The 19036-nt window shown below is 44.7% G+C and overlaps 1 protein-coding gene across 1 annotated transcript in view; it reads left to right on the top strand.

Annotated features, from left to right (window-relative positions):
• The first annotated feature begins 5211 nt into the window (after window positions 1-5211).
• The window catches only part of ASB1 (ankyrin repeat and SOCS box containing 1), a 19455-nt gene continuing 5630 nt past the window's right edge, over window positions 5212-19036 (top strand). The window contains exons 1-5 of the mRNA XM_048500326.1: window positions 5212-5350; window positions 7154-7295; window positions 9655-9957; window positions 11879-12264; window positions 15120-15249. Coding sequence (XP_048356283.1) covers window positions 5263-5350; window positions 7154-7295; window positions 9655-9957; window positions 11879-12264; window positions 15120-15249 — 1049 coding nt within the window. The 5' untranslated portion in view covers window positions 5212-5262. The remainder of the gene's footprint in view (window positions 5351-7153; window positions 7296-9654; window positions 9958-11878; window positions 12265-15119; window positions 15250-19036) is intronic.

The following is a 19036-nucleotide window of genomic DNA, read 5'->3' as shown; positions in this document are numbered from 1 at the left end:
GGGGTTTGGGTTGCAATTTGGGCACTCGGTCTCGAAAAGGTTCGCCACCACTGACCTAGGTTGATAGCAGGTGTGGCGGTGAATTGCTGGGATGAAGCAAACTCTGGAGAAGTGGAACAAAAATTTGACATAGACAACAATACAGGGAGCCATAATCATGGAAGTACTCATTGGAACATACAAAGCGCTTTCATACTACCTGGACAGGCAGCAGGTCTCTGGGTTCCAGGTAGGGTCTTGTGGAGAGTGAATTCAGAGGGTGGGGGGCTGACTTCTGTTATTTTAAAAGGTGTGTCAAAATGATTGAGTTGAATAATAGAATCATAGAGTTGGAAGAGACCCGAAGGCCCATCAAGTCCAGCCCCTTCGGGGATAGGGCGGTATATTAAATCTAACAAATAATAAATAAATAAAATAAGCCAAATAAATAAATGCAGGAATACTCAGTCAAAGCACTCCTGATAGATGGTGTAAAGAAAGTGGTGACCTACCACTTCTCAAAACATGGGTTAGGATTTTAAAATACACAACAAACAACTCAGAGGCAAGGCTTTTAAATAAAAACATTTTGGGGGGTTTATTGAGAGCCGCACCTTCTCAATAAATCAAATAATGGGAGGGAATAATCAAGGTTAAAAAAACATAATAAAACAATGGTAGCATAGCCTATAGAGCAAAACAAGCAAAGAGCAAAAATGAAAGTATTACAATCCAAACCAGCCGGCAGAGTTTAAACTTCAAAACAACCAAAATAACAGGCAGGAAACACAGATATGCTCATACAGTACAGAGTAACAAGGATTTAAAGTAAAGTAAGAACAGTCCCGAGTGAGAACGTTAGAGGGTAATTATACTAAACTACTGATTAATTGGCATAAACGAACCAATCAAACTCTCACACAAATTTACTAAATCAGCATAATGGAAAGACATTGTTGCCACCAGGTGCAATGCTTAACAAAGGTAATTAAAGTAACATAGGCAATTTCTCCACAGATGTCCATCCAGCCTCTCTTTAAAAAGCTCCAAAGAAGGAGACTGCATCACGCTCCAAGGTAGTGCATTCCACTGTCAAACAGCCTTTTAATGTCAGGAAGTTTTTCCTGATGTTTAAGTGGAATCTCTCTTCCTTCACCTTGAACCCACGACTCCTGGTCCTAGTCTCTGGAGCAGCAGAAAACAAGCTTGTAATTAGTTTAGAAAATATATCGGAGACCTGCTGGTGACAAAGTAAAAAATGAAACTGAACAAGACATGAAGCAAACCAATTTGCCTATCAGGTGAACAAACTTTCAGCAACTTTACAAGTATGCATAATACAGAAGCGGATCATAAAGCCATTAACAGAATGGTACATTTTAATTAAAAGCCAGAATAGAGAGCTCTTTCCCCACCACCACCCCACCACCCCCACCTCCTAAAATGCAGTAAAATAGGTACCAGGCCAGCTTTGTCAGGGAGGAAATTCCACAGCTGAGGTGCTACCACTGAAAATGCCCTGTCTCGAGAAATGCCCCATCTTATTTTAGGCAGAGTTTTTATACCTTTTCTTTTTACAGCAATTTCACAAAAACAACTTCGAGTGCTTTGATCCTGTTCTGAGATCTCTATCTGCTATCACTGCTCTGCTGAAATTGGAACATAACCACACCAGAGTAATTCCTTGTATAATAAATTTTTATTGAAGTTTCGGATAGTATATTTACAATAAACAAACTGTATGGTTTACATTAGTAAAAACATACAAAAGACAAACTAGAAGACAAACCAGGACAAATCAGACAAAACATATGCACCAACATATAAGACCAATAGCGGTCTCGTTGACCTAACTATTAGTCTCTATAGTGGGTGTAAAGCCACCCTTCTACATTCTCTTTCCAAAATCCTAAAGTAGACTTCTTCACCTATAATCAGTCAAAAATTTTGACAGAAAGAAATAGTTTACATTCTGATAAGATAGCTAACTTTGAAGTTGTTACATTCTGATTCTGCTTGCATTTAAATATCTATTTACCTCCTTATCTATAGTTGTAACACATTATAAAATGATTTTCTATTGTTAGGAAGAAGAAGAAAAAAAACTAATTAATACATGACTGGGTAAGACTTCGCACCAGTTTCCTTACTTAAATAATCTATCCATAATTGCCATTTTTCTAGATATAATTCTACTGGTTGGCCTTTTATTTGAAATGTGAATTTATCCAACAAATACAACTGTTGACACACCAGAGTAATTCCAGCTAAATCAGTTTCCCCCTTAGTGCGTATACTTCCGAGAGCACAAACCTCAAGGTTGTGCATTTGAGTGAGTGATGAATAGAGATGTCAGCTCTGAGTTGTCCAATACCTGGAGATTGGGGGATGAAGCCAGAGGAGGGTTTGTGGTGGGGAGAAACCTCAATAGGGTAAAATTGTGAAGGTATGGGGTAAAACCCCTATAGCAGAGTAGCACAATATACTGGAACACAGTAGGAAGTCAGACGCACACAGCAGCTCAGCTTCACAGAAGCGGTCCTACTTTTATTAGTTCACAAGTATAGCTCACTCAAGCAAAGTGCTTCGCAGGACAAAGCAAAGACAAGTGTCTCGTAGTCCTCAGTACACTGCAGCCTTATATCTGGTTTACTGGCCTATCACAGTCCATTGCCAATCAATCCCAGAATGAGGCTGTCAGGTGTTACCTGTCAGTTAGATTTTCATGATCAGACACATGTTACATCAATGCTCTGACAAAAATATCATGAAGTCCACCCAGAAAATCTCCAGCTACCCCCTGGAGGCTGGCAACCTTTGTGTTATTAATGCTCATGTGTGCCCACAGCATGTTTCCACGTGGATCTCCATCACTCAAGACATTTGGCGCCAAAAGTGGGGACTAAAAAACTGAGATTTCAACAGTGCGTCTGGGAGCCACATGTGGCACCCCAGACAAAGGTTCCCTCTCTCCCACACTTGCCCACCCCCGGAAGAATACACACAAGATGCTTGCTTAGCACAGCCCTGCTTGCTCCCTCCCCCAGGAAAAAGCACCCTGCCTGTCTCCCCCGGGGTGATGTATGCCACTGGGATTCCCTAGTTCTCTTTGGATGTCTCTGGTTACAAATATGGACGTTCTTAGCTTGACTCACTCCTAACCTTCCCAATTTCATTCCCCAAACCCGGACCCAATTAACATGATCATTGTAACAATTATGACTTTGAATGGGAAAAACTTTAGACTCTCTGAAGCATGAAATAAATCACATAATTATTCAGAGGGTCAGGTAGGGTTGCCAGCCTCCAGGTAGAGCCTGGAGATAGCTGATCTCCAGACAATAGAGATCAGTGCCCCTCTGGCCACCATGGAGGCTGGATTCTACGGCATTCTACCCTGCTGAGGTCCCTCCCTTCTCCAAACGCTGCCCTCCCCAGACTTCATCTCCAAAATTTCCAGGTGTTTTCCAACACAGAGTTGGCAACCTGAATGTGACTGGCATCAGTTTGCAAGATGCTCTTGACAAGGCTGTGTGCACATGTATTGGTCTATCAGCCACTGGTACAGGATCATCAGTTCAGTTGACCTTCTGAAACTTTCCAGTGTTGCTGGCACAGGTTGCTGGCACAGGTTGCTGGCACAGAGGTTAGAAAAGCAGTAAGAAAGCAAATGCTGTCCATGTCCACTGCCACCCCAGGTTAAAACTATGAGACAATGCATTCCGTAGCACACCCTAGGAACTATGGCCATCAGAAAGGAAAGTCTCTCTATGTATGCACAGATCAGTTTTTGCCGGCGGATTCTTGTAAAAGCACTTCTTTCCCCTTGTCAGAATTCTCCATATACTGAGAAGCAGTCAAATGTGGCTACTTAGAGGATGTATGTCAATGCAATCCAAAGGAAGAGAAAAAGAGATACTTTAAATGGGGCTGGATTAGTCAAAAGGTTCATGTAGTCCAGGATCCTGTTTCCAACAGTGGTCAGCCAGCTACTTCCTGGATGCCACAAATAACAGCGCAGGGAGGCAGTACTGCTCCCCAGCCACAGAGGTGCATATGTAACCCCCATGCTTAGAATGGGTTGACCCAGAAGGGGGTGGAGACTCAAAGCAGCAGAAGGCTGCAGAGCTCATGTAGTTTGGAGGAGACAAGGCTACCAGACTCGGACCTTGATTTATATAAGCCCTTAACACCAGTGTCAGATTTTGCTTTTTTAAAAAACAGGAATAGTACTGCAATATTTGGACAAGCTTGAAACTGATTTATGATTAAAAACTATGTATTAATACGGCATTTTAAAATGGTATTCGTGTTGTAAGTCACTGAGGTTTTTACCTGGACTGATTGACTGAATTGCTCCGAAACACAAAAGAATGCCATACAATAAATAAATAATAACTATGGAAGGAGGACCATGGCCCAATGTTAGAAACCTCTTTCTGCCACGTTCGCCCTTAAACGTAAAAAAAAAATCGTATTGTCGAAGGCTTTCACGGCCGGATTCAACTGGTTCCGGTGGGTTTTCCAGGCTGTGTGGCCGTGGTCTGATGGATCTTGTTCCTAACGTTTCGCCTGCATCTGTGGATGACATCTTCAGAGGTGTATCACAGAGGGAAGTCTGTTACACGCTGTGTCTAGTGCAGGGGTCTGCAACCTGCGGCTCTCCAGATGTTCATGAACTACAATTCCCATCAACCCCTGTCAGCATGGGGACCACACTAAACTTTCCCTTCTCACCTAGACACAGTGTGAAACAGACTTTTCTCTGTGATACACCTCTGAAGATGCCAGGCACAGATGCAGGCAAAACGTTAGGAACAAAACCCACCAGACCACGGCCACACAGCCCGGAAAACCCACCAGAACCAGTTAAAAAAACCAATTTCCTTTATTTTTATCCTGCCTTTCCCCTCCCCCAGAGAGAACCCAAAGCAACTTACAACATTCTCCTCTTCTGTTTCACTCTCACAACAACCTAGTGAGGTAGGTCAGGTTGGTCCAAGCTCACCCAGCAAGTGAGGAGTTTTAGCCATTCCTCCAAGGGCGGAATGGCAGGAGATTAAAAAAAAAAAAGTCAATAACAATTGTTAGGGAAAGCGCTCTCAGCTTCCAGCTGGGCTGCCAATACAGACTTGGACAAACCACCTTAACTGGGAAGCAGGAAGCGCCCCGGCCAATCAGGGCGGCGTTTCCACCAATCAGGGCGCAAAAAGGCCGGGTCAGCGCCGGGGCTGCTATTGCGCCAGGGGTAGTTTTGCATGCCTGCGGTGTTTCTCCTGGCAGATGGCGGATGCAAACAGTTCAGACGTGCCTGAGCCCCCGGGCGCTCCAGGACCCGGCGAGAGTCTCAGCCCCACAAGTGGAAACGCAGGTAATGTAAGAGGCAGGGGAAGAAAACTAAGAATGGAGCCAACCGTTGGCTTCCTCTGTGCCAAACGTGGGCAAGGTCAGGTCTTAAGAAAAGTGATCTGGAAAACCTGTGGGTTTTTAAAAAACGTTTTTGCAAATTGCAACATCTGGAGACCTTGAAATCAGTGTCCCTGGATGGATCCCAAGAAAAGATTTAATAAAAGGTGTTACCTTGGCTGGGTTCTTGGCGATGGGTTTTTGGATCAACATGGCTGGGAACAACTTCTTAAAAGCAACAAGCCTTTAATTTCTGTGTTGCTGGTGGGTTTGATGTGGGTGGGGCCTTTGTATGTATGTATGTATGTATGTATGTATGTATGTATGTATGTATGTATGTAATTTATATACCGCCCAATCCCCGAAGGGATCTTATGCAAAAATCTACGAAGTTCCCGTGGAAGGTGAGAAAACTGGTTTGGAAAAGGAAAGCCCCCATGTTTTCCTCTGGGGGTGCAGCAGGCAGCGTTCTCCAGAAGAGATCAAAACTGCTATGGATCAAGTCGGAGTGCTTTAAATTGCATTTTTGGCCAGAGTGGTGGCAGCAAACAGAATAAACTGAGAAACCTTTAAACCGAAATCCTATGAGAAGACTGGCCAGGATTCCCGGGAGATGCAAGTCGTTCAATGTATAAATCTTAACCAACATAACCAATGTAATTACACTTTGTTACTGGCAACTTGTTGATCGTCTCTTTTTTTTGGCAATTCAATAGTTTGTTGAGACTCGTGAGCTGCCGCAGTTACTCAGGTTGTCTGGAGAGCATCCCTTCCCTGCTGATATGGTTTTTCACAATATTGCCGATCTGTTCTCTGTTTAATAAGGGGGCAGGTAGGAACCTGATGCTAAAACCCAGGCCTGAGTCAGCACTCACCATGTTTAGCTCCGTTGTGTGGTCAGGTGCATGCTCGGAGTCATGTGCCGGAGCCAGATGAATCTGGGGAAAATGCTTCTCTGCCTTGCTGTTTGTTTCTGGAAAATAGGGACAGTGATTTTTAGCTGTTTGGGAAAGTGCTTTAATATCTACAAACAAAAATGATATTTCTGGAAAGCAATGGAAAGATACAGGGAGAGCATTGCAAGCTCTGACTGCGCACCCTCTGGGCTGCAAGGGAATTCAGTGTCCGCTGAAAGCATAGATCTTCACTTGTCCTGCCACACTGTTACCCATGGGAGTGAGTGGGAAGTGTTTATTTCTAAAGGAGTAAGAGAAGGTGCTCTTGGGAAACTCAAGTCAGGAACAAGAACCGCTGTTGTTCTATAAACTGAATCCAGATGTTTTCAGGAATCTACAATTCCTATCATCAAGTTTCTACCAGCATGGCCAATTGGCCATGCTGACAGAGGCTGATGGGAATTGTAGTTCCTGAACATCTGGAGAGCCGCAGGTTCCCTACCCCTGTCTTAAACAGATCAGTGAATAGTTGCCAGCTTATGGTGGAAATGCGATTGTCTCTTTCAAGCTGCAGAATTGCTTCTTTCTTAGAAAATAATAATTAACTGATAATTAAATAATTTAAAAATAATTAATGAAAATACCCTAGTGCACATGGGTGCCATGGTGCCAAGCCTTATCTTTCCTGGTGCCCACCAGGTATTTTTAGAAAGTGCCTGAGCCAGGTGGGGTTGCTGCCCAGTAGGGCTTCTGATTGGCTATTAGTTAATGTCGGACTTGGCCCGTTTCTCCTGCTGGGCCGTACTTTTGCCTCTGGTGAGGCCAAAGCTGACCCTTGTGGACTAAAGGCAGCAATGCTCTCTCTAGCACAGGTCGTAATCTGAAGGAGTGGCTGCAGGAACAGTTCTGTGATAATCCAATCGAACTTTGTCAGGACACCCGGTTGCACGACGCTGCCTACGTGGGGGACCTGCCAACCATCCAAAAGCTGCTGCAGGAAGACAGTTTTCAAAGGTAAATCCTGATTTTCTTGACTCTCATCCCTAAACAGGGATTAGCAGGTGCTGGCTGTCTCACTGTCACTCTTTCCCCACTGGCAGATAATTTAAAGACATGGCTTGAGAACGGTGCAATAACTCATGGTTCTGTACCTTCTGGCCTTTTCCACATGCACAGTTTACCACAGATTTTCCCAGGGGTCAAACCTTCTGTTTTGGAAACGTTTCCTGTGAAATGGCTCCACATACCTCCATTCCCCCTATCCTTTTCCCCCTCATCCCTTCAGTTGCATTTATTCCACATGCTATTGCTGAAAACATACTATTCCTGATGGTATGGGGATGTCATTCCCAAAGCAGAAGAACACCCCTCCCCCTTTTGTATTCTTTTGTGCGGGTGCTGCAGTGTTACTTTGCAGTTACAATTTGCATCAGCAATTCAAAAATATCTCAGCCTCCTTTCCGACTATTGAGAACTACAAGCCCCAAATGGAAGTCAAAACAACTCCTGGACAGAAGCCATTACCCGAAGGGACAGAAACACATAGCCTATCCCCGACCTCTAACAAAGAACCATGTTTTTTTTATCAGATTTGATCTACAGTAGTGCACAATCCTTACTGCAGTAGCCCTGATTACATGCAGTGATTACTCCTAATATTCTTTTCAATAGCTCTTCAGTTACATTAGTTTTTAATTCCTTTTGAAAATGGAGGAGAAGGAGAAGGAGAAAATGGCTGAAGGGGTGGTTGGGCGACTACCCTGTTTCCCCGAATATAAGACATCCCCAAAAAATAAGACATAGTAGAGGTTTTGCTGAAGTGCAAAATACAAGGCATCCCCCGAAAGTAAGACATAGCAAAGTTTTTGTTTGGAAGTATGCCTGACGAACAGAACACAGAAAAATAAGACATCCCCTGAAAATAAGACATAGCGCATCTTTGGGAGCAAAAATTAATATAAGACACTGTCTTATATTCGGGGAAACACGGTATACGGGATGTAGATAAGGGTTTGGTGTTTCCACAAAATGGAAGCAAACCCTCCCTCAAACCCTACTAGAGCAGGCACCATCACCTGAAGGAATAGAAACCTGTAGCCTACCCACACACATACAAAAAGAGCCACATTTTTCGGTCAAATTAGACCTGCAGTAACACACCATGATCGCTGCAGCAGTCCCTTGTCAATTTCCTTCTGCAAAAGCAACTTCTCTTGTCAATTTCACTGCTTCCTAATTGAGTATAACTTCGCCTCAAGGTTACACCATTAATTCAAGAGGAAATGTGCACTTTAAAAGGCTTGAGCTCACCTTCCTTCATTGTGAGAACTGGCCATTTATTCCTGCTCTTTGTTTCCTGTCATGTAACCAGTTTTTAAACCTGTCTTCTTATCCCCTGACTGCTAAGCTTCCTCAGGAGTCTTTGGTGAGGTACCATGTCAAAAAACATTTGGAAGATCAAGTATATAATGCCCACTAGTTCACCATTATCTACATTCCCCTTATTGAAGAACTGTAAACAGTTGGTGAGGCAGGACCTCCCTTTGCAGAAGGCATGCTGATTTTCTCTCACTAGTCCAGTGGTTCTCAACCTGTGGGTCGCGACCCCTTTGGGGGTCGAACGACCCTTTCACAGGGGTCGCCTAAGACTCTCTGCATCAGTGTTCTCCATCTGTAAAATGGATATATGTTAGGGTTGGGGGTCACCACAACATGAGGAACTGTATTAAAGGGTTGCGGCATTAGGAAGGTTGAGAACCACTGCACTAGTCTTTGTTCTTCTGTGTGCTTAATAATAGTTTTTATTAGTTTACCTGGAACAGAGGTTAGGCTAACTGGCCAGAAATTCCCCGGATCCTGGCTGGACTGCTTTTATTTTAAAAATTGTTACTTTCCAGCCCTCCAATATAAATATTGACTTGGTGACAACTTACATATAGAAGAGTTTGGATTTATACCCCACCTTTCTCTTCTGTAAGGACACTTCAGGTGGCTTACAAGCTCCTTTCCCTTCCTCTCCCCATAACAGACACCTTGTGGGGTAGGTGGGGCTGAGAGAGACCCGAAGAACTGTGACTTGCCCAAGGTCACCCAGCATGAATGTAGGAGTGCGGAGTGGTTCACCAGATAAGCCTCTGTCACTCAGGTGGAGGAGTGGAGAATAAAACCTGGTTCTCCAGATCAGAACCCACCTGCTCTTAACCACTATACTACACTGACTCTCTACTAGTAGTTCAACAATTTCATATTTGGGTCCCTTCAGAGCCCATGGGGTGTATGCCATCCAGACCTAAACTTCACCAACTGAAACTTAAAGCAGGATCTCGGTACACTGATGAATGATTTTGCCGTGTTCCCTTTGTGCCTTCTTCAGCCGCATCAATGAGAAATCTGTGTGGTCTTGCGGCTGGTTGCCTTGTACACCCCTGCGGATTGCTGCTACAGCAGGGCATGGAGACTGTGTGAACTTCCTCATTCAGAAAGGGGCCGAAATAGATCTTGTAGATGTGAAGGGACAAACTGCTCTCTATGTCGCTGTCGTGCATGGCCACCTCGAATGCGTGCACATCCTTCTGGAAGCGGGAGCTGACCCTAATGGGAGCCATCACCACCGTAGCACACCTGTCTACCATGCAGCCCGTGTGGGAAGAGATGACATATTGAGAGAACTAATCAGGTAAAGTCGAAATTGGTGTCACTTGCTGGTTCTGGAGCCAGTAGCCTATCAAGAGGATGTTGTACATTTTTGGCAGAAAGAATCTGTCAGGTACCTACAGTTGTCAATTGGCAGGCAGAGCAGAAATGAAGACGTGGAGGCAGTGGTGGGATCCAAAAATTTTAGTAACAGGTTCCCTCGCCAGCCCCCCCCTCAGCAAAGGGGGCAGAGGCGTACCTAGGCCAAACTGAGCCCTGGGCAAAACCTGAGTTGGATGCCCTCCCCCATGGGCAGCCACCCCACCACGACCCCAAAAAATTTTTTTGCACCAGGTCATTTCTAAATCATCATCACATTATAGAAAATGCCCCAACTCACAAATCTGAACACAGCAATGGTGAAACACACAGGTTCTTTGATAGAGACTGGTGAGATAAAAGGTACGAAAGGCTGAGAATCAATGAATTGCAGTACCTGAAAGGGATTCACCCAGTTCAGGGAGTTACATTATTAGTCGCAATTGCTATATGGAACCTTCACGTTCAAAGGCAGTATGCCTCTCGGGGAGGCGAGGGCGTGGAGACGGAAAAGCGGACCCAATTAGTAACCCCCTCTCGACACACACAAATAATCAGTAACCCACTCTCGGGAACTGGTGAGAACCTGCTGGATCCCACCTCTGCGTGGAGGGATAAAAGAGGCCAAGCAGGTAGAGGAATGTGGCTCAGTGGAAGAGCTTCTGCTTTCTATACAGAAGGTCCCAGATTCAATTCCCAGCTTAGCTGTAGTATAAGATTTAGATTTAAGAGGGATTGCATGTTACAGCCGATAGATTAACCGATGTATAATTGATCATATTTGAAGGACCGTCTCTTTCCAGATGTTCTTGTGCGTCAACTACAGTCTTTAAGCAGCCATCTGTTGGCTATCTCACCACTTTGCGTGGCCCATCTAGCATCCACCAGAGCCCAGCCCTTTTCCATCATGGCTTCCTGCTCTGTGGATTGGGCCAGAGGTGGGATCCAGCAGGTTCTCACAGGTTCCCGAGAGTAGGTTACTAATTATTTGTGTGTGCCGAGAGGGGGTTACTAATTGGTGATTTTGCCACGTGATTTTTGCCTTAGTTACGCCCCTCCTCTCAGCAGTAGCGCGCAGAACTTGAAGCAGTTGCCCAGCAGTGAGGTAACCGGTGCACCGGCGCGGCGCGTGGCAGCCTGTGCCTACGAAAGCATTCTGCTTTCCCCTACCCAAGGACCGGGACATGCAGCTGGATAACGCCCTTGCCACAGCCCCGGCCCAGGAATGCCCCACCCCTCGAATGCCCGCCCTCGCCGCGCCCTCGGCCTACGCCCTAATATACTGGCGCTACGCCACAGTTTGAATCCCACCACCATGGGAACCTGTTACTAAAATTTTTGGATCCCACCACTGGATTGGGCTCCCTGAAGAGATGAGGAGATTTGAATGACAGGCATCTTTTAAGACACTAGTATGAGGCAGGTTATAAATACTTATAAATCCGGGGGGGCCCCTCCGTTTTGTGTGCTGTTTTAAACGGTTTTAGTGTGAAATTTAGAGCCCTAATTTTATTATATTGTATGTATTTATTGAATATGCTCTTCTTGTTCTTTGAGATTACATGAGTTGTTGTACACTGCCCAGAGCCCTCCGGGGGTGGGCGGTATAAAAGTCGAATAAACAAACAAAGAGAGGAGAGATTTGATGTTCTTTTATTCTGGTTCTAACTAGAAATTAATTTTAAGTGTTATTGTTATTGATCCACAAGGAAAGGCAGACTACATATATTTTTAATAAATAGAGAGGCTTATAGATTGCATTGTGTGATTGCTTTCTCTGATGGAGAGAGCTCAGCAGTTGTCTGGACTCCATGGGAGCCGCCAGAGCTGTTTCCCAGTGAACATCGCTTTCCCTTCCTCCTCAGGTTCGGTGCCAATGTGGATGCGAATCCCCACGTGACCTCAGCGTCCGCTAGCCCTTCATTCAGACCAGTGACATCCCTGGTGGTTTGCCCTTTGTATATTAGTGCAGCCTATCACAACCTTCCGTGCTTCAAGGTGCTGCTGGAAGCAGGAGCCAACCCAGATTTTAACTGCTGTGGTCCAGTGAACATCAAGAAATTCTCCAGAGACTCTGCAGTGTGCATCATGGATGCCGTCTTACGACACGGCTGTGACAAGGCCTTTGTCAGCCTCTTGATTGATTTTGGGGCCAATCTGAATCTGGTGAAATGGGAGACCCTTGAAGAAGGAGCTCCAGGAAGAATCAGAGTAAACTCCGAAGGCATGCAGATGTTCAAAGAAGCCAGAAGTAAGTGGAAGGACCATTGGGGACATTTGCTTCTGAGCAGAGGTGGGATCCAGCAGGTTCTCACCAGTTCCCGAGAGGGGGTTACTAATTATTTGTGTGTGCCGAGAGGGGGTTACGAATTGGGTCTGCTTTTCCATTAGAAATCCCATTAGGTCCAAAAATCATAAAGTCCTGTTGTTTCCTATGTGGCTGGTTAGCGAAGGTAGAAAACGGGATAATTCTCCCTGTTGGGCTGTTTTAAAAACATGTTTTAGAAATATGGTAAAGTTCCTTGTTTAAGGAAAGTATCCTTCTTTTGATTTCTAGAAACAAAATTAAGTATTTGAAAGTATTAAGTATTTGACAGGCAGTCAATTAGAGGAAAAGTAGTTGTTTCTGTTGGCAGAAGATGATAGGACTTGCTATAATGAGTTTAAATTATGGACAGAAAGATACCAGCTGGAAATTAGGAACTTTTTTTTTTACAGTAAGAGTTTTTTACAGTAACAGATAAATTATTAATGCCCCCCCCCGGAATGCCTGGCCACGCCCCCGTCGTGCCCAGCCCCGCCCCATTGGCGCTATGCCACTGTTTGAATCCCACCACCATGGGAACCTGTTACTAAAATTTTTGGATCCCACCACTGGTCTTAAATGCTTGTGTGGAAAAACATTTTGTACCAGCTTGAGTTTCTGAGGTGATTTTGAGGGGACACCAATTCATTACAGTAGTCTAGTCCCAGTGTTATTTTGGCATGGCTCCAGGTGGCCAGGTCAGCTATATCAAGGTGCGAGTCATCTTACAGGGTAGACAGAGCTGGAAGAAAACTTTTTTGCAACTGCATTAACGTGCTTCTTCAATAATAATGATGGATCTGATATAACCCCACGGCTTTTAATGATCCCTTCATAAATTTTCCTGGTATAAACTTTCAGGGATGGGTACTTATTTATCCAGACACTAGGTTGAGTCTGTACTTTTTTAAAAAAAGTTTCTGCTTATCCAAAAACAGTGTTATTGTTTTTAGTTCTCTGTTATAATTATTTTATTTTACAGTATATGATGCCTTGAGGTTTGTTAAACAGCCTCAAGAGTATGTATTGGCTGAATGTAACAAGTATATTTTAAACATTAATGAATCTTGGGGGAATGAGAAATGTTAGTATGGAATACCATCCAGTGCACACTTTAATTAGAATTTAGTTAAATTCCAAATAAAATTTACTGAACTGAATTTTGATTTATTGTGTTTCCACTTCGGTGCTTACTTGTAAGTAAAAAAACCCGCTAAGCAAACAAATTAACAGGTACAAACTCACGAAATTAGAATCTCTCTCTTTTATGCCGTTTAACAGTTAAAGTGTATGTTCTGGGAATGGGATGAAAGGGTTGCCAGCTTTGGGTTGAGAACTACCTGGAGAGCTGTGGGTAGAGACAGGAGGGCAGGGTCTACCTGGGGAGGTGAGGGGATTCAATGTCTCATTGGCTCCGACCCCCTCCGTACGCAACCTGGGGGTCCACCTGGATTCGTCTCTATCAATGGAGACCCAGGTGGCCCATATAACCCGGGTCAATGAGACCCCCTCCCACACCGGCGGCTGAAACGTCCCCCTCTCCCCCTCACGGCCCAGCCAGAGGATCTCCGTCTTCGATGGATTCAGTTTTAACCTGCTCTGTCGCAACCAACCAGCAACCGCCTCCAAACAATGCTGTAGGAGCCAAGAAGCGCAGCGGCTGTTCCCTCCATCAACAGAATGAGGCTGGAGTGTCATCAGCTGTACTGGATGACAGGACAGCCCAGTGGTGGTAAACTCCGCACCAGCTGAGCAAGGGGTCGCGATGTAGATGTTAAGCAATAACAGCGGGGATAGTAATGCCCCCCTGGGGCAATAACACCGCAATGAAGCTGGCACTCTCCTGGAGGCTTCATCCCCTGGCACGCTGCACTTAAGCTGAGTTCTGCCCCGGAGAAATCGAGTGCAATCCATTGAAGGACAGTGCCCTCGCACTCCAGAGGCAGCCAGGCGGTGGGCCAAAGGTCGTAGGTACATTCACATCAAACTGCCAAGCGGTAATTGATTCCAACAATACTCAACACCGCCGATCCGCACCTGGGAGTCAAGCCTGCATATCGGAGCGTGTCTAGACGGGCGACGAGAACAGTCTGCTCGGTCCATGCTCCAGCACGGGAAGCGTCGGACTGGAAGGGGTCGGCACGATGTGTCATCCAGCGAAACCTTGAAGCTGCTCCAAAGCAAAGCCACCACTTCTCTCACTACCTTACCCCAGAAATGCGGTAAAGATTCTAGCCAACGGGCGGTAATTGGCCAGATCTCCAGGATCTAATGATGGTCTTTTTAAGAGTGGGTGGGCATGTTGGCACTTTGCGATAAATAAGCGGGTTTTGGGTTGCAGTTTGGGCACTCGGCCTCGAAAAGGTTCGCCATCACTGCCCTAGTAGCTCTTAGGATCAGGGAAACATTCTCCAGGGAAGTCTGTGCTAACATTTGAGCAGAATAAAGAAGAGAGTTTGGATTTATACACCCCCCTTCTCTCCTGTAAGGAGACTCAAAGGGGCCTACAATCTACTTTCCCTTCCCCCACCCCCAAAGAAATACCTTGTGAGAGCTCCGAAAAGCTGTGACTAGCCCAAGGTCACCCAACTGCTGTGTGTTGGAGTGCACAGGCTAATCTTGTTCCCCAGGTTAGCCTCCACAGCTCAAGTGGCAGAGTGGGGAATCAAACCTGTTTATCCAGATTAGCCTGTTGTTTACTAGGTGTAGAACACTATGGTATGAATAGGGCAGACTTGATTTCTGTCCTGCTAAATTCTTTCTTTTATAGTCACATTTATCTGGTGCTTGTTTCATTTCAGGTTGCCCCAGGAGATTGATGGCTATGTGCCGTGTGGCGGTGCGGAGACACCTTGGCAAATGCCGACTGCATCTAATATCTGCTCTTCCTGTTCCAGATCCTATTAAGAGATTTTTACTTCATGAGCAACAGTGAGATCTAGATTTCCATTTGGGAGGACTGTTTCCTTTCTTTGCCTTTGTATTTGTATGTGTTAAGTGATCTGCTGAAATTGGGAAGCTTTCTCGTGCTGTTCAACAGTATACAGCAGGGATCTTCAAACTGTGGCCCTCCAGATGCTCATGGACTACAGTTCCCATCAGCCCTGCCACTAGGCCATGTTGGCAGGGGCTGATGGGAATTGTAGTCCATGAACATCTGGAGGGCCAGAGTTTGAAGACCCCTGGTATACAGTATTTAATTCACATGTTACCTTCGCTACTTAATCCTTCCAGTTTGCCCAGTGGATCTCAGCAACGTTATGTCCTGCCAAATCTGATACAACTTGATCACTTCAGGAGAAAGGTGGCTGTGTCATTTAGGGTAGACTTGTATTTATTCATTTTTGTTTATTTTTAAACGTCTAGTTTGCAGTTCCTTAGCAGCGCAAGTTACTGTATTGCACAACGGAAAGTCATTTGGACTCACAAAGGCTCATAAGGGACGTGGGGAGAGAAAAAGCAAAGTGTGGTAATTAATTCCAGATGAATGAAATTATTTTATGTGAGCTGACTGATAGCATAAAATAAAACAATAAAAAAACATAAACAACAATAATCCAAGCAACTTGTCCAAGTCATCCAGCCTCACCAATTGAAATTCTGTGTGTTAGACTCTACAAGCCAAAATATTTATAAGCCTCTAGTTACATTTTAAATGCCTGGAAAATTTTTAAAAAAATTAATAGCTAACAGATATAGACTAGTTATACACTGTTGCTCTTCCCCCCACTGAGGGTATGTGTAACAAACCAGTAAAGTCCAGACAAAAGCAACCGTGTTAAGTTCTTTATTGAACTGGTATTCTTAGTCAGAGATAGGCAATGCAAGAACTGAAACCCAGATCTCGATCAAACGCTTATACAGGGCAACGGACAGGCTCCCGCCAAAAGAGTATAAACAAGGCAGGATTTCACACAGAGTTTCACACCAAGCAAGCAAGTGAAAGATAACCATAACAGCGAAATTCCCCTTCCCGGGCGTTAAGCCAAAAGCCTCCGGCGGGAACCTTTCCAAGGTCGGACTATACGCACACACCACAACCTTACAGTATGTCTCCTTTGGGCCAGCATTTTGATTGCAGACATCTTCAGGCCTGCAGCATGGTAGGTTCCAGAAGCCCCACTGTTCCTGAGAGCAGGGAAACCCCAAAGTTGTTGTGTGTGTTTTTTTTTGGGGGGGGGGGTTCTCCTTCTAGTATCCACCCGCCACTTCTTGCAGACATTGGAAAAGACAGTCAGCTTAAAAAAATTAAAAATAATGAGCCCTCACAATACTGCTATGGAAGAATATCAATATTAAAATTAAAGGGTTTACAAAAACAACAGCAGCAACCTTGTGAGTTACATTTGGGGGGTTGGCTGTGGAAGGAGCTTGATCAAGGGAACTCCCTCCATCGTGGTGGCCAGAATCAGATATGGGAAGCTGAGCCTTGGAGTGGCCGATCGGGTCGCCCTCTGCCTCCCAACTTGGCAGGCTTTGGAGAGAAGAGGGTTGAGCCAGGAAGACGGGGTCCCCGTCAGATCTGGCCAGCTCTTACTTGGGTCATCTGAGACTTTCATCTCACCTCCTCCCCCCCACATACACACACACTTTCTTCCTTTCTTCTTGGTTCACACGTTCCAACCACTTGCCTTTCCCACCCTCCTTGGCCACACTCACCCAGCCTCTGCCTGATTTCTCTTCGCCTACTTCAGGCAAGTTTTTTTTTGAAGGAGGGGGATGGGAATCCCACTGGAATGTGCAAACCTGGACGGGGTTGCTTTATGGCCAAGCCACATCCAGTTTTTGTTTTTAGAAAGGGTGAGGGGGGAAAGAGAACACCAAAGAGAAACGTTGATCACAAGCAAATGCCTCTCCACTTTCTCCGGCCAGGTTTGTTCCCTGTGTGTGTATGTGCATATTTGTGTGCGCCTTGTTGAGGAGGTCTCCAACCATATGGGGGCAGGAGGACTTTTAGGCAAGCCTTTTAGGCAACGAAAGGTACCCCTTGCATGCAAATGGAGAGATGTGAGAAGACCCCACTGCAACCCCACTGTGGACCGAGGAGCCTCGGGGTAAGCACTCCATGCATAATAGGCCATATTTTCACAAAACCTTCACACCTTGTTTACGACTTGCCCTTACCATTTAAGCAGTTCTGTGAATCCTACATAAACGTGTCAAGAGATAAATGAAGTAAATGGAAAATAACAGAAGAAATTAAGCAAGGATGAAGTAAATTAGGAGTCCATTGCTTTTGAAAAGTCTTGACCGTTCCAAAAGTAACCCTGAAAAAAAACATTTCAAGTTCAACAAATTTTGGTTAAATTCAGAAACATCATCTGGCAGTATTCTGCTGCAGCAGATAGTGGTCCACTTTTGCTTTGTTCTTCAACCTTGTCAGCCTGTCAGTTTCCCTAATTGTTGTGGTTATTGTAGATTTTTTCAAAAAGAAAATTAAAGAAGTCATTCTTTGAAGCCAGCCTTTATTGACATAGACAGCAGTACAACAATAATTAAAAAATGGATTAAAAAGCATATAGAATACAGGAAATACATGTTAGGCCAAAGGAAATCTACTGGCGTTTAATAATTTCCAGGAGAAAGCCTGCCACTATCATACAGAGAGAAGGATCAGGGTTGTCCAACAAGTAGTGTAATCTAATTAAATCGGGGAGATCGGGTAAATGTAAAGGAGTAAGATTCACATACTTGGATCTGATTTCCGAGAATCTGAGACAATGAAGTAATTGGTGGGCCAGAGATTCAACTGAGCCGTCGTTACATGGGCACAATCTTTTAGCCTTTTCTTGCTTATTAAATCTGCCATGTAACAAGGCAGAAGACATAACATTAAACCTGGCGAGCATTATGGCTCTCCTTTGAACAGGGTTTATTAAGCAATACAGGTAGTGTGCCAAGTGACCCCGTTCAAATGGGAGAGAAAAATACAGGGGGGAGCACGTTTTCTTGGCTGCAGTGATTAGGGTAGAGAACTCTCTATCCAATAGTTGACCTTTTAATTTCCTATAAGCTTCTGAATAGGACAAAGGGCAAAGTCAATCCTGAAACCAATGTTCTTCCAGTTAGGAAGAAAACTATTGAGAGAGCCTGTAGAGAAAGTAGAGAATCTATCATTTTACATTTCTTTTTTGGGGTAGCAATTCATGTCAGGTGCTACCATGAGCCCTCTGAACTTGCAACTTTGTTAAAGGTTATATTCCAAACAAAATTGAAATGGAGCATTAACAGATGTTAGCATCCTTCATGTTTTAACCTGATGAGCAGCTGAATGTAATCAGCCAAAGTCTAGAAGAAACTAGCAATATTGCCGGACTTCTCATAAGGCAGCATCTTGAAGTGCTGCAGTTCTAGATTGGACTCATTGTAATTTATGTATGTGCTATCAAGTTGCAACTGACTTTCAGTGAGCGCAGTAAGGGCCTTTCAAGGCAAGAGGAAAGCCAAGATGGTTTGCCGTTGCCTCTCTCTCCAGAACCTTTCTTGGTGGTCTTCCATCCGAGGATCGACCCTGCTTAGCTTTTGAAACCTCTTGGGATTGGTCTTTTCCATACCACCTTCCCTCTTGCATTGCAGTTTAACCTACCTGTAATTTAAAACTTCAACCTATTTTGTGCTGATTTTTTTGGATGCTGTTGAGTTTGGCCTCCTGCCATCCAGATATTCACAATGATAATCTCTCAGATGCAGAAACGGCCAAACAATCATAGAATGTCCT

The sequence above is a fragment of the Sphaerodactylus townsendi genome, linkage group LG01 (assembly GCF_021028975.2).
Source record: "Sphaerodactylus townsendi isolate TG3544 linkage group LG01, MPM_Stown_v2.3, whole genome shotgun sequence".
NCBI lineage: Eukaryota > Metazoa > Chordata > Lepidosauria > Squamata > Sphaerodactylidae > Sphaerodactylus > Sphaerodactylus townsendi.
This window is presented reverse-complemented; position numbering and strand designations above follow the sequence as displayed.